This window comes from Photinus pyralis, unplaced genomic scaffold (assembly GCF_008802855.1).
Source record: "Photinus pyralis isolate 1611_PpyrPB1 unplaced genomic scaffold, Ppyr1.3 Ppyr1.4_LG8, whole genome shotgun sequence".
NCBI lineage: Eukaryota > Metazoa > Arthropoda > Insecta > Coleoptera > Lampyridae > Photinus > Photinus pyralis.
Window position 1 is genome coordinate 33,530,201 of NW_022170819.1, and position 16,047 is coordinate 33,546,247.

Below are 16,047 nucleotides of genomic sequence, written 5' to 3' on the forward strand. Positions count from 1 at the left end.
CACTAACACAAAAACTCTTCAGTTTAGAATCTATGTGCGATATGAGTTGCGATTCACTAATTTCCACATGTTCCGTATTATTAATAGTAACTTACAAGTTTTCTTCGTCAAAGTAAATATTCGTTTACAAAATAATTCATTATGTTTGATCAAGTATGCGTGGTTCGAATTTGTTTGAAACCATCCAAACGTCAAACGTAATTTTAAATAATTCAATTCATCGGGAATGAGGAAGAAGTTCCAGAAACTATACGAAATAAGGCCAATTTTGTGATTTAGTAGGTATTGACAATTAATAATTGACGTTTCTAATTTTCAATGACCTGCAAATATTTGTTTTGTCATTAAGTATAAATGAGTTACTATGGTGATACTTAATGCCCTAGGGCATAAAGTGGTACTTTAGCCCGCGTATCACAGATATAAAATGTGCTATGATAGGTTAGTAAGACCTAAAAAATTAAATGTTGAATTTGCCGTTCGGAATCATTTTGATTTTTAGAGGAGAGGAGAGAGATCTTCGTACATCACCGTGGTGACTTCAAGACTGTGATGTTTTTCATCGAATGTAAGCATGTATAAGTACATATTATACACTAACAAAATGATTAAATAACGCATACACGCATTAAAGACAATTCCATGTGAATTCAATATATTATAGTGGACTTCCAGATGGGAACTTCCCAGCTGACCGATTGATGTTCCTGGGACAATAGGCACTTTATGAAAAAGGTTTTAGCTTATTGGGAGTTATTGGATGACTCCAGTTATGATTCCTTGTCTAAACAAAAAACAGGGCCAGATTCGAGGATTTTGAAGAACTATACCAAAAGAAGAAACAGTCGTGTAGACAAGTTGCGGGAAAATAAATTTTGTTTTACCTTTTTTTTCATATCTATAGGTTCTAATACATAAAAATGTCCCCTCGTACATAGGTAGTTAATGTGTGACCAAGTGTGTGACGATGGCGTCTTTGTAACATTGGTAATTACCGACGCTATTACCTGTCCACCTAATTTAGCGCGATTTTTTGGAAAACCCAAAAAGATTAGTCGCATGTAAAACACGTGGAAGATTAAACATATAAAGTGTAAGAAAGCATTTAATCAGGTCAGGGACAGTGCAAACAAAGTTGTCAAGGTAGATAGTACCTAAAACATTGTTAACCTTGCCTTAATTTACCTATGATCAAAAGATTGTTTAACTTTTGTAAAAACCCGTATTTTCGCTCTTTCGATACCATCTAATTTGAGTGCTTAAGGTGCATACTTTAACGTTTTTCTTGCGGCAAAATTAAATACACGTGCGCCTAATGTTGTAGATGAATGAAGAGGATCTGCAATTAGCAAGAGCTTTGGTAGCGCACGAGGAAGAGAGGAGGGCTGTAAAGGCCGTCAATATTGATAGTGGATGTGTATCACTGGAAAATAATACGCCGCAGTCAAAATTGAAATCTTTTAGGTGAGTTGTAAGTAATATAAATAAATACTAATATAAATAAATAGCAACTTTAAATTATAGTTTCTTGTAGTTCTTAGCAAATGCCCGGGTAGCTCAGTCGGTAGAGCATTGGACTTTTAATCCAAGGGTCCAGGGTTCAAGTCCCTGCTCGGGCGGTTTATTTTTTTGCATTTAATTCGTCGCAAATGTCGAGCAATAAAAAGTAACTCTCACGAAATTTTTTCTATTTCAAATTTTATTAATAATCAAAGAATTAGTTTATGTGAATCGATTCCTTCATAGATTTGTAACCTTCGATAGCTCAGTTGGTAGAGCGGTGGACTGTAGTTGAAAGCACAAATTGATATCCATAGGTCGCTGGTTCAAATCCGGCTCGAAGGATTTTTTTTTTATTACACGCATGATTACACTTCATGGAATTATGACTTTCCAGTATTTTATCCCATTTTTGGGATTATAGTTCCACTACTGATTGTCAATCGTTATATAAATCGGTCGCTATCTCAGCAAAGCAAATGGTATTCCGACATCGCTTAGTCGTTACGAATTTACGATACCGACCATACGTTTTGTATAAAAATGTCAACACTTTTGTATTGTATTATTTTATTATCAGAAGAAAACGGAAAAAAAAAATTATCAAAAGAAAAAAAAATCGTGCACTGCCCGGGAATCGAACCCGGGTCGCAAGAATGGGAATCTTGCATGATACCACTACACCAGCAGTGCGCACTTTAATTGCATGACATCTCATACAATTCAATGCAGTGTTGGTCTTTCCAAATCCCAATGCATTTTTATTTTTAGACAGATTGGAAAACTCATAGTATTACCTTAGTGTAATTACACTATGGTATTACATACATATGATTCTGGGGTAAATACACAGGAGCTTGATTTTTAATCGGATAATGTTATTTTGTTACCCACAATGGAAAAACAGAAAAACACTCGAAATCAAAAGCGTGATAAAATCGCGATTAGCCGGAATGATTTTATCTTATGATTATATATTATATATATTATATAATATATTATATTATATATATGATTTATATTAATATTATGATTAAGATCGAGTAACAAAACTATATGAAAGATTGAGGTTTAAAATCGAGAAATAAAAAGTTTCCGGTACCGGGAATCGAACCCGAGCCTCCTGGGTGAGAGCCAGGTATCCTAGCCACTAGACCATACCGGATTGATACTACAACTTGCTTATTATACTGTACTAAAGAGCCGGAATAATTGCAATTATAAATAAAAGTATTATTATATTAAGAAAGCATTATATAATTATTTCCGAATATTAAATGAACAAATAAATGTTATTTATAATTACTGTATTTAACTATGTCACACAGAGAAACATATTCCTTAGTTGAAAACATACACTCATGGGCGATGGTGGTGTAATGGTCAGCATAGTTGCCTTCCAAGCAGTTGATCCGGGTTCGATTCCCGGCCATCGCACGTTTTTTTTTTAAATTCCGATCTAATATTTTTGAGAAGGGTCATGCGACAATTATTTTAGTCCAGTATCAAAGCACATAACAGTGCGTGATGAGTAATCACTCATCGGAATGAGTTACGTTCTAATTACACGACCAAACGATAGGTAGGTATGTGAGCTGACAAAAGATACAAAATAGGTATATTGCTTTTAATATTTTGTTCTGCAATTTTTAGCATTTTTGCGATAGAATTTAGTTTTTGGCCATTCAGTTAAATTGTTCTGTAGTGTGTGCGGCCAAATATTGTGATGTAATGAAAATCTCACTTGACCTCGACCTTTACCAAAAATAGGTAGAAGGCGTAAAATTTAGTTCTTTGTTCCTTGAACTTGAAATTGTTATGCACAAGTTGGCGGGCAATATGATGGTACACGGTAGTAGGTAGGTATAATTGGAAAAAATTTAAATTTGTCTGTTTACCTACATAAAAAGTGTATACCTACCTACATCCTAAATTCGCCCACGCTATTGTCAAAAAAATGTTGAACGCACAATAATATGCATTTATGTGGTAGTGACAAACTGTCTTGTATCCCGACTCTCCATATAAGAGGGAAGGACACGCTAGCTGGCGAGCATTCGGAAGATTATCGGCTCTTGCAGCTGGTAAACAAGCAGCAGTTTTTGGTACTAAACCCAGTATGTGCTATTACTGCCGCCAACCGGGCCATTGGATTAGAGACTGCAAGAAGCGAAAAGTCGCAAACTGATAAGATACGACGCAGCGCATACGATTTTCAGTAAGGGAATTTTTTTACGACGGCTCGCATTTGGAAAAACGACTTTCAATCCGGCTCATATCGTGCACACGGACAGACAGACAAAAAAATATAAACGACCTCCGGGATTCTTAATTAAGGAGTGGGCAAGTTTGTAAGTGGAAAGGACCAAGAATTACTGCAAATATAAATATAACCAATACATTAATTTGTGTAAATCGTGGCCTACCTAAATAGATAAAGTAGTCTGTATCCCTGCGTCATTGATGTGTGAATCAATTTCAGATAAGTTTTGTATAGCTTATAACACTTGTTACATGTTGCAGTTCTCTAACGTATGTCTGAAATCAATGAGGCAGGGACAAACTCCTGACTACAATTAATTGTATTTACCTCACATTTTTGGGTAAAAGGTGCTTTTTCAATTTGGTAGACTGCAGAAGTTGCCTCTGTAGTTTTGCTCTGCAGTACTGGGTGAATTTGAAATACGAAAAATGGCCCGGTGTCGCCCTCTACATGATGAAACAAAGCTAGTGCACTTCCAGTTGCCTACCCCCATGCAAATATAAATATAACCAACAAAACCAAGGCTGCCTTGAAACAAGAACTATGGAATGTTCAAGCAATTTTTAACAATCAGCTATTGCCAATTTGATGAGTGCTTTCCTTTTTAATTGGGAAAAGTTCCCTAATCGGCGTCGTCGTAATGATAAGTCAAGGACACAATTTCATCATTAGTTATTCGCACTGACCTCGCAATGGAATCATCATGGATCGGCTCTGATGTCGATTTATCCACATTACACAAGTGTCGACAGGCCGATAAATTGCAGTACAGACTGTCCTGCCTACATAACAACAATAAGAAGTACAGCAATGGCCTTTGTGATGTTACCGAAAAGGAGAGTTTCGAGGAGGACGAGGACTACTTCAGTCGAAGACGACGGGTCGGGACTTGGCCGTAAGTGACCCGGGATCTTATCTTTAAATTAGAGGAAATGACGCGTGATAATCTAAATATACACATTTCCGTAATTTAGTTTTATTTTGTTCATTTTCACACATTATTCTCTGTTTCTCATCGAGAAACACACCCTTTCAGTAGATGTCCGAGTAGGTATTTGTGACTCACTCTGTATAGTCTGATAGATAAGTGCTTTTCTCTAAGATACTTAACTTAATACCACTTTAATTAGATATCTTATCTGATGAGATGTCTATTAAAGAAAAATCTTCCGGCAGTAACCATAGAGACTTAGCATGCATAGGTGGTTTAATCTATTCCGTAATGGTAACTGTAATTTAATGTTGTTACAGGCGTACAAGATCATTAAATGCACCCTCGCCCGTACAGCAGTTTGGACCATGTGGCCGAATAATGAAAAATTCTACCATGGTCATGTAAGTACTTTGCACGGTTTTTAAGAAAATACCCTACGATTTTATATAGGATCTTTCCAAATTTTTAATCAAAATTACCAAATTGATGGAAAATCATGGAATTATTATTATTATTATTAATGGTGTGAGGACTAGGGCCTTAAGAAGGCCATGGTCATGGGTCACCTAAGTAATCCTCTGAGGATTTTTGCAACTTCCTTGACTTTTTTGGTAGTAGCTTTAGGCCATTGAAGAACCGGACAATTACTTTGGGGTTCTGTTACCTGTTAGGGCTTAACTTGTTCAGTGTTCTTACTGAAAAGATTATATCTGCGCCTTTATCCTATTTTCTTCACAAGGGTAGTGTTTTGAAGTTTTTATGAGCAGTGTCGGCCTTGTGATTCCAATCTCCGTTTTTGCTGTTTTTCAAAAATGCATGGCTAACGAGATATCTTGCGAGATATCTGATAAAAATGTTTTTTGTTATTTCTTTTGGTCGTTATTATTGCTTTAGAAAAACTACAAAGAATAAAGATGTAGATAATTCGAGAGATAATTATGTCTCTAAAAGCAAAACCAAATGCAAGACAAAAATATTTTTTCTCTTATGAAAGAGTCCTTTTTTGAAGGGTTGGTTACTGAAAAAGACAAAAATGGGTCATTCTGTATTTAATTACCTACAACTTTTTTGTTTATACTTTGTTTCTTAAGATTTGTGTTTTGAATGTGGAGCGAGAGATGCGTTGTTGGAGTATACTCTGTTCGAAAAAGTCAAAATATCAAATTTCATTTTCATTTTTTCTAGCTTAAACGGTCGGAAATGGACGGTTCCCGTTAGCACCTTCTATCTCACTTTTTTCGGAGAATCTGTTACTTATCAGAATTTCCAGCTGTAGGCTACTACTCTTTCTTATCTGTTATGGGGGCCATTTTGGATTTTTACGGACTGGGACAGAGGACAAAAAAAAGAAAAATAGTGACCTGTCACACTGTATACTTTTACATGAATTTACAAGAAAAATTTCAAAATCAAATTAAATTCATTTCTCAATAAAACATCCTCTCTAACTAGATCTTGCTGAATCAACATGGCTATGGTGGCGATTCATTCAAATGTCTCTTTTTTGTCCCCTATCTCATTCCATAACCATCCAATATGGCGTCCATAAGAAATAAGAAAGTATAGTAGCCTGTCACTTCTAGATCTAGCGCGTTATGGAAATTCTAATGAGAGATTCAGATTCTCCGAAAAAAAATGTGTCCATAGAAGGTGCTAACGGGAACCGTCCACTTCCGACCGTTCAAGCTAGGGAAAATGAACACGAAATTTCACATTTTCAATTTTTCGGTGATATCTCAGTTATTTTCAAAGATTTTTTAAAAAATTTAAATAGGTAGGTATGTTTTTTTTGTCACAAAAAGGGGCCACTACGCCCCCATTTAACTTACACTGTATCTCTCACCGTTACGGAGATCCCAATGGTGAGTCACGAGTTTGAACCACCCTGTACCTTTTTGTGTTATTATGTGATAAACAGTGCGTGCATTATTATTATTAGCCTAAATGTCTTTAGATAGGTAGCTGAAAGTACATTATATCTGAGTTTGATGTGATTGCTACTGTATCAATAAATAATACTAGTATATTAATGTGTCACATGCTAGATAGTTTACGAAAAATTTTGATAAAATAAAATGCAAATAAGTAAGTATAGTTTTAGGCGTTCTTTACCGACCTCCGTCTGCTCATTATACTTCTCTCCATGAACTTGAGGATATCTTATGCAATAGTGTATATCTGCCTGACGAAATGGTAGTAATGGGCGACCTTAATGTAAACTTTTTTAAAATTGATTTACCAAATCCAACGTACACAAAACCAATAAAAGTTGGAAACTGTTGGTTTCGACAGGATGGTGCACCCACGCACAACGCTATCGGACATATTTTCCATTTTCCAGGAAATTTGTCCCATAAGTATTCTCGCACAATTACAGCGTTGTGTGCGAGTGCGCCATTTTGTTGAAACCAACAGTTTCAAACTTTTGTTTTTTTTTGTTGTACATCGTTGTATTATGTATTTTTTTTACGGGTCATATAAAAAATAAAGTTTAGATGATTTCTCAGAAACGAAACGTTGTACTTAAAATATCTTAACGGTGTCTTGTATAGCTCAAAACGTGGCAATGAGAAAGTGGTATTTTATTTTTTTGTATCTATTCGAAATAACATCAGAAAAAAATAAAAACGAAATCTGCAAATGTCTGTATTTCTGTCATATCTTCGGCAGTAATTGGAATTGTCTGGTTTTGTTTAAAGCATGATAATAATTCTTTAATTGTATATTTTTTCTCTAATTTGACCATCGTCATATCTTCTTGATTTTGGAGATCTTCATGATAGGCATCCTTATCTTGGACCTTAACATATTATTTTAGCGCTCTGATAAAAATTTATCAGCGCCAACTTAGGGGCTATAGCTCAGGTTCACGATAAATAAGGTCCAGTAAAGCTGAGTCATATCCGATCGTTGATAAGGGGGGATTAGTAAATTCGAAGCGAGCGGAAAAAAATCATTCGTTTGGAGCCGTCGGAGAGAGCTCATTGCGGGCAAAATAAAGATTAATACGAGTTGGCTCGTCATAGAGCTCACGTCAAAATAACCGTGATTTTTAATTCGTTTTGGGAGCTCAAGTCAGAAAACTAAACCGTCCGCCATTCCAAATTGGAACGGTGGTCAATAATCAAATTGAAGAACCACGTGAATCATCGTGAATATAGAGGTGTTTTGGCAACTAAGTTAATCGGGAGTGTTCGGTGACCTTATTCAGAAGAGAGTGTCATAAAAAATTCTATATCATAAACTGTCTTAGTAATGCAAGTCTACGTTCGAAATTATTTACGTATAACTAAAGCTAAGATTTATAACAGTACGAACGGACTTTTCCGGCGCATAAATCAGTGTGCTAATAATTATGTTGAGAGACCATAATTCTGGTTAAATGCGGACAGTATAAGTAGTAGGATCATTTTCCGATCATTTTCATACGGCGAAGGAGTCGTAAATACTTAATATCCAGAAAATTTCATCAATAATTCTTTAGGAGATCCACATTTCGTTTCTATATTGTCAAGCTTTGTGGCACCATCGTTTCGAGAAGAGTTGTAGCGTTTTGTACCATAGGGACACCATTGATTATAGGAAACGCTATAATTAAGGTAACGTAAATTTTTTGATTTATATAAAAAAATAACAATCGGTTTTCTTTACGAAATTGCGTTACATTTAATTGACAGTAATCACAAAATTATTAAAGGAATCAATCTGAGCAGTTAAAAATCGCACAAATTCATTTAAAAATTAGGTGTTGGATTTTTAAAAAAATGCTCGCACACGTTTATCATAATTTTTTTAGATTTTGATACCAATTTTGATTTTTTAAATCGAAATAGATTTTTATTATGCGTAGAATTTGACACAGAATTCGAAAGTGGGTTTAAAACTTTTTTTTTAAACAACTTTGGTATCAAGATCTACTTTTTGACGTACCCTTTAGGGCAAAAATACGCTAGAAAAAAATTATGATAGACGTTTGATACTACTATTTGATAGGAAACTTTTTCTAAAGTCAAATAGTAACGAAACATGAGGCACAAATTGAAATAATGACAAAAATACTTTTACGCTTTGTCTAGTTAGCGATGCATTATTTTCAAAAAGTAAAAAGAATATTCACATAAGCTCCTAAAACTGAAATTGGCAGTATCGCAGTTTATACTCTTACATAAGAGATGAGATACAAGAAAAATTTCAAATTCAAATGTTTTACATTCATCCACTAGATTAGATTTTGAAATTTTTCTTGTAAATTTATGTGAAAGTATAGAGTGTGACACGTTATTATGTTTCTTTTTTGTTCTTTATCTCATTCAGTAAAAATCCAATATGGCGTCCACAAGAAATAAGAAAGTCGTAGCCTGTAACTTCTATATATAGCGTGCTATGGAAATTCTGATAACAGTTTCAGATTCTCCTTTAAAAAAAGTGCCTGAAAAATGCGCTAATGGGAAACGTCCATTCCCGACCGTTTAAGGTAGAAAGAATGAAGAAAAAATTTCAAAAAACTTTTTTAGTAATAAAACGAGGGGAGACTGTGTCCCCACTTAACCTGAACTACATATGTCACCGTTACGGAGATTCCAATGGTGAACCACGAATTTGAACCATTCTGTAGACTTGTAGGAATAATGTTGTCAAATATGCCTGCGGCTATCGCCTTTACAAACGTGAAAAATTTATTCACGCACAAATTTGCATACAATCCACAAAATCACGTAGTATTGAACGTTATTGGACTTTAACTCTTTTTCATAAGTATTCAGGAATAAAACATTTGGAAAATTCCAGAATATTCTCAAAAATATGTACCTACTTACTAAATGTTAATTCTGAGATATGAATAATCTTTTTATTGTGGATGACATTTTATTTGTATTGATAAACGCGCTACTTACTGCTTTTATTAACGCGCGAGATAGGGGGGATGTGATGTGGTTACAATTTGATTGTGGTTTCAGTCTTGATTACCATTGTTTTCGATAGCATGCATTGGACACTCAAAAAGTCGCGCGTTTTACTTGTAAAAATCAGAATTGTTGCTAGAGTGATTTGCGATTTTCACCATTACAAATGAAAGCTTAGCAGAAAATGTAAAATGGTGGCAAAAGGGGAGATTGTCATTTCACAAAGTTTTCAATTTCTACATTATGGGTATTTTCTTAGAAATGTGCGTACTTGTTCCGTGAATTATATACATTGTGTGTTTTAGGACCATTCAAGATCCAGCTAGTCAAAGGTTGACATGGTACAAACCACCACTAACCGTCCTAGTGATCAAAAAGGTGAAAGATCTGTCTGTTTATTCGCCATTCGTTCAACTCGTCGAATGGCTGATAGAGGTAATTTTTTTTTCTCGGCATTAAATTTAGGCAGTAAAACGGTTTTATTTACTCGTTGATCTGTTTATTGCACCCAGAGGTTGGAGGTTACATACCGCTCAAGGCTTTCACTTGTGCAGATCTCAATATTTTCATTAACAAATGCCCTTCAACACTTCTATTCTCGACAAATGTTTTTTAAGGTTTTCAAGAACATTTTTTAAACATGTTGACTGAAAATTTCTCAAGGAATTTCTAAGTTTACAAGAAAAGACGTTTTTTTAGAATGTTTTATTGCAAGAAATTCCTTAGCAAAAGGTTTGCAGTTTGTAGTTCAAAATTCCTAGAGCAACTAACGACAAATTTCAAAAAATAAATTTAAGAAAGTTCTGGACAGTTTTGAATGAGTAAGAAGAATCCTGAGGATTTTTCTTTAAAGGAAAAATATTTCTGAAGGAAAACTTTTTTTCCGCGATTTTTCAAATTTTTTGATGGCGATTTTTAAAAAGGTTTCGTACTGTCTACTATGATAACGAGTACTATCTTTGACTAGCCGTACACACGCTGCATATCAATGTAGTGTAAAATTGTTACAATCGCATCTTGCCATATGAAGTTTTTCAAATACTTTTGTTTTCCATGGACTAATGGAATTCCCCTTGAAACCTTCAGAGGGACTTTTATTACTAAAAAATATACCATTTTCAAGATTAAGCTGTAGCTTTTTTTTGATTATTTTTCATGAATTTTTAAGATGTATAACTTTGTACAGGGTGGCCAATCGTAGAGGCTTGCGGTAAAAAAATTTATTACTAAAACGGCCACGAGAAAAACCTGGAAAATATTTTTAAGTTTCTGCAATGGCCGCTAGGAGGCGTAACTGCAATCTGGAATCCAAAAAGTGATTTTTCTGTGAATTCCGCTATATTAACCTAACAAAAAAATGTCCGGTCTTTGAAGTTGACGATAATCTGAACTCGTTTTGTTTGGCAATTTTTCCTGTACCTCTAAAAATGAACTGGTGGGGGGTATTCAAAGGTTTCCGTAAAGAACACCCTGTATCTTCGAAACGACTGAGCCGATTTATACGATGGATAGATTCTCGGATACAGTACTTCGCATTTTTAATTGGCCACCCTGTACACATATTGTCTTACCAGCTTTCCTGGCTATATGTATGAGATCTTTGACCTAACTATTGTAGTAATGACGGAATTCTTGCTTAAATAAGAAACAATTCTAATCCTGACCACAAATTTATGATGTGTTATCGGCTATAGGAAAAGCACATGGTAGTATTTGTGGAAGCGGCCGTCATCGACGATACCCATCTCGATCAGTTTCCCAGTTTTAGCAACGTGAAAGACAAACTGATGACGTTTCGAGATGGCAAGGACGATCTCACCGACAAAATAGACTTCATTATTTGCATGGGCGGCGACGGTACCTTACTGTACGCGAGCCTTCTGTTTCAACAGTCGGTGCCGCCGATTATGGCCTTTCACCTGGGATCTCTAGGATTTCTGACGCCGTTCCGTTTTAACAACTTTCAAGATCAGGTCAACAACGTGCTCGAGGGAAACGCGGCGCTCACCTTGCGCAGCCGTTTGAGGTGTATAATTATTAAGAAAGGGGAGGTAGACGCGTCGGATAAAAACTCCAAAGAGAAAAAGGGGTCGACTAATCTTCTGGTTCTGAACGAGGTTGTCGTGGACAGAGGACCGTCACCTTATCTGTCAAACGTCGATCTATTCCTGGACGGAAAGCACATCACGAGCGTCCAAGGTGACGGTTTAATAGTTAGCACGCCGACCGGTAGCACTGCGTACGCTGTAGCGGCCGGGGCGTCGATGATACATCCGAGCGTGCCCGCGATAATGGTCACGCCAATTTGTCCACATTCGCTTAGTTTTAGGCCGATTGTCGTACCAGCCGGCGTTGAACTTAAGGTAGGTATTTGACACCTCAACTCCACCCTATAAAATTATTGCAGGTGTCTGTATCGCCCGACAGCCGAAATACTGCGTGGGTTTCGTTTGATGGCAGAAAGCGACAAGAGTTGCTGCATGGCGATAGGTATGGAATCTTTGAGACTCATTTGTAATTCAGTTGCTAATTAAGAGCTAAGTAGCTTATGCAGAATCACACTACCTATTCAAATTATTAAAGTTTTTTTGATACACTTAAAATAGACCATACGTCCATTTTTAAAAACATACAAGTTGCAGGATACAAATCTTCTATGTTCTATTCTTAAATATAGGTACAAGTCAATACATTGACTTGACTGACAGCTATGCAACCCGCCTTCCACCAATTTGACAGCAGTACATGCCAATAGAAATTTAATAGTTATTTTAGATACGTAGATTCCGTTTATTAACTATGAAACTCTTTTTAAAGTGGTTTTATAGGGTTTTGTCAGTTACTGAAATCTACTCATCTGCTATTGCTGTCAATTTCAAAATTTAAAAATATTCGCTCTTATGAGATACAGGGAAAATCAAAATATTGTTAATTTTAGAATTCTTAGTTAATAGAGATATAGAATAATTTTTATGACAAAAGTTTCTTTATAATGATTGTTGAATAATATGTTTTCAAAATGAGTATACGGGGCCTTGGACGCAACAATTATATCGTCAACATAAACGGCGATTAGTGTATGCTCCTCCTCCTGCTTGATGGAATCCCTATAATGCCTTGCGAAGTCTACAGATCATGTCACATTTTTTCCCTTTTACGTGTATGTCGCCTCGCTCGTCTTGTATGATAACTTCCAAAATTTCCTGTAAATGTTTCGGATTCGCCACAGTTTTACATGCCGCCCTAGGCTTTGCTCTACTTCGCCTATGCCTAAGTTCACCCACGCTTGTGGGTAGACTAAAAGAATTTTCTTGAAAAGGCTTCAACGTTCGTATTGTTGAGGATATTAAAAAAAATTTAACAGCAGCTACTTGCTTATAAACGTAAATATTCGAAATCATTTACGGCAACATGTGCTCATGCTATTAAAAATTGGGTTTGCGCATGCGCGAATTTCATTTTTTAAATATGCTACTGATATAACTTTAGAAGGTTATGTTATTTTAAATACATTTACAACTCTTGATTAAATTTATAGTTTACGCGTCACCACATCAATATACCCGGTACCTAGCATCTGCGCCCAAGATCAAATATCGGATTGGTTCGACTCGTTGGCCGAATGTCTGCATTGGAATGTCAGAAAACGCCAGAAGCACCTGGACGAACTGACAGATTTGACACATTCCAGTTCCAACGACACCCTCGACTCGTTGGAGCAAGCGGAGCTATTGGAGAAAGACGGTTAATCGTTAAGAAGAAAGAGAGTGTCTATTTTTATTATTTTTTCGTTGTGATTTTATTTGGGTGATAAAAAAAGGGAGGTGTTTTGTTTTTATTTTGTATTGTTGGTCTTTTGACTGTAAATTTTCGAAGTCTATCTGGTAACAACGAACTCAAGTACGTACAATCTCAAGAGGAAAGGGAAGCGAAACGCAATTTATATATCCACGACAATAGTTCGTGCCAATGTTATTTATTTATAGACCAATTTTTGTACATGTTCTTTTATAAAATATAGAAACTTTAAAATGTGTTGGAATTAAAAATATTTAATATACACATGAGATTTCATTGCATCAGCAACAGCGTGTAATTTCCTTGGTTTGCTGTATGACAACATAAATTATTCATAAATGATTGATATACAAAAAAATGGAAAAATTCGTCATTCAATATTTAGAAAACTTGGGAAATCTAGCATACCGTGTGCTGTCAGGATGCGCGGTGTCTGTTGTGTTACACAGAGAAGACCTACATCAAGTCTTGTTCAATGTTCCGTTTTGAAGAGTTACTTTTGCGCGATACGATCCCCGTGTAACACCGATCCACACATCCTGGCAGCACACGGATTTACTCGATTCCATAAGTTTTCTAAATATGGAATAACGAATTGCTCCATTTTTTTTGTATATTAACTATATGCATATATTTTATGTTGTCGTGCAACAAATTTGTTGCTATTTTTAAAAACAAAAGTTGCCTCCACGTAATGTCACACATAATAGTTATTTGTACAACTAGTTTTTTTCATGAATTTGCAGATTGATTAATGAGGGCGAAGCGAAAAGGAATAGAAGTTCGGTCCCTTTTATGGCGAAAGTCAGTGGTGAGAGGAAAAAGTTGATATTTTCTGAGGAATCCTTGGCAAGAATCAAATTTGCAAATATATTAACTGTTCCAAGTAATAGTAGTAAATGAGAAAGACAACTAGAATAATGGGAGATGGTCAACATAAACAAATTCCGTAACGGATAATAGAAGATGGTGCCTTCTGAAGTCTAGGTAATTGTCATAGAGCACATTTGTAAGTTTCTAATTAAATAATTGGAACTTATTCACTATTATAGTACAATGTACTTGCCAATTCAATTGCACAACTATATGTAAACCTAACAATTTTGTGCTGGTCACTTCCTGTAGTTTATGCGATTTAGAGTTAAAGTATAATTATTTCTATAATTAATTATAGGTAACATAAATTTTTGTTACATAAGTTTTCTAAAGATTTATCCCGTTAGTATCAGCAATGAATAATGATGTGTCATCTGCATACAGATACAGAACAGTTTGCTTTTTCGTGATCCAAGTGTAGTTGGAGATCGTTGATCAGTCATGTAAAAGAGGAAAAGGGCTGACCCTACCACAGGGACCCTTGAGATACATATCAACAACTGCATCTTGTGACGAATACAACTTTTTACTTTTTGTGTTATTTGATAGAGCATTTTTTCCAATTTCAAAAATGTAAATATCACAATTTTTTAATAATAAATGGCGCTATTAATTCGCAAAAACGCAAAAAGCTACGAACATACACTGCCCAAGACAAAGTTTGCCATGCAGAAAAGAAGATATTTTAACAACATCAAAAAATACTGATGTTTACATTTTTTAAATCCGAAAAAAATACTCTATATCAAACTGCACGTGCAAGGCCCCCCTCCCCTTTTTTAATTTATGTAATTTTACGTTAATTATGTATTCAAAAATTTCGCGACACCCTTATGAAATATTCACCCACTTTGAGAAACACTGCTCTAGACCCTATAATCTTTCAAACATGTTATTTTTCTGTCAATCTAAGCCCTAAAGCAAGTCGGTTCTGTGTTCTGTCAGTCTGTATGAATTTTCAGGCAGAAATAGTCCCAATATAGTCGCGTCAATGAACACATAAAACAGGCAGTCTTCGGAAGTCCTTAAGAACAGCTCTGATTTCGTTGATTTTTTTAATAATTTGGTTTTTTGTTTTATATAAAATCAGAAGCCTTTCAGGGGGAGAGGATAGTTATTTCTACTGTTAAAACAATATATGTATTTCCTTTGTATGTATAGGTAGAACATTTTTTTTAAGAATTAAAAAAAGTGCTATTTATTAGCGTTTTGTCTGCCTGTCCGTCCGGACCCACTGTTGCGATTTTTAACTACTTTTAGAGGAATTGTCCTAGAGTCCTGGAATTTTTTGCAAGCGGTAGCATATCCCTTGAAGTATAGTAAATGAAACGTGCATAACTTCTATATTACATGACCAATTTGTATCAAATTTTGCATACGCATCCCTCTAGTGACACCAAGTAAAACTTATGCAAAGGGGGGGGGGGGGGATAAACAGACGTTCTACCCTTCGTGGTACTCTAATAAAAGGTCTCATCGAAGTGAACTGGTTTCTAAACTATAACTTTCCTACTATACGAGACTTCTTTTTGAGAAGATGTGTTTGGGGGGGGGGGGGGAAGGTGTTAGGATTGCTTTTATCTTTCATGGTATTCTAATTAAGGATCTCAACAAAATTTCTACCAACATGACAAGTAAATAATAATAGATGATCTTCCTTAGCTATCTGCTAATCACGAAATATAATTTCTTCTATTATGCGTATTTTAATTTTTTCAGGATTTCTCTACCATTCACACCTCTGCAGAAATATTAGATTTCATAAAATGTAC

General features: G+C 35.4%; 1 protein-coding gene and 5 non-coding genes across 8 annotated transcripts; 4 read left to right on the plus strand and 2 right to left on the minus strand.

Moving 5' to 3' along the window:
• Positions 1–1,104: 1,104 nt before the first annotated feature.
• Positions 1,105–13,635, plus strand: LOC116178257 (NAD kinase-like). 3 transcript variants are annotated; one of them, XM_031497711.1, is made up of 7 exons: positions 1,105–1,264; positions 1,325–1,464; positions 5,015–5,098; positions 9,907–10,036; positions 11,296–11,964; positions 12,009–12,091; positions 13,140–13,635. In XM_031497711.1, the coding sequence occupies exons 2-7, from the start codon at positions 1,325–1,327 to the stop codon at positions 13,348–13,350; spliced, it is 1,317 nt and encodes a 438-aa protein (XP_031353571.1). In that variant the 5' UTR covers positions 1,105–1,264; the 3' UTR covers positions 13,351–13,635. The 3 variants fall into 3 exon arrangements, with proteins under 3 accessions (XP_031353571.1, XP_031353570.1, XP_031353572.1); XM_031497710.1 differs by lacking the exons at positions 1,105–1,264; positions 1,325–1,464 and adding an exon at positions 4,187–4,658; XM_031497712.1 differs by lacking the exons at positions 1,105–1,264; positions 1,325–1,464; positions 5,015–5,098 and adding an exon at positions 9,588–9,848.
• Positions 1,547–1,619, plus strand: Trnak-uuu. The gene has a single exon. It is a non-coding gene; the product is annotated as a tRNA-Lys (tRNA).
• Positions 1,755–1,845, plus strand: Trnay-gua. The gene is given in 2 exon segments: positions 1,755–1,791; positions 1,810–1,845. It is a non-coding gene; the product is annotated as a tRNA-Tyr (tRNA).
• Positions 2,123–2,193, minus strand: Trnag-ccc. The gene has a single exon. It is a non-coding gene; the product is annotated as a tRNA-Gly (tRNA).
• Trnae-cuc lies at positions 2,594–2,665 on the minus strand. The gene has a single exon. It is a non-coding gene; the product is annotated as a tRNA-Glu (tRNA).
• Trnag-ucc lies at positions 2,866–2,937 on the plus strand. The gene has a single exon. It is a non-coding gene; the product is annotated as a tRNA-Gly (tRNA).
• Positions 13,636–16,047: the final 2,412 nt, after the last annotated feature.

Excerpts from the sequence above, each read along its gene's own strand:
- LOC116178257 (XM_031497710.1), top strand. The coding sequence starts at position 4,456 with ATGGAATCATCATGGATCGGCTCTGATGTCGATTTATCCACATTACAC. Across the intron at positions 10,037-11,295 it reads TCGTCGAATGGCTGATAGAG|GAAAAGCACATGGTAGTATT; the intron begins GTAATTTTTTTT and ends TATCGGCTATAG. Across the intron at positions 12,092-13,139 it reads GAGTTGCTGCATGGCGATAG|TTTACGCGTCACCACATCAA; the intron begins GTATGGAATCTT and ends TTAAATTTATAG.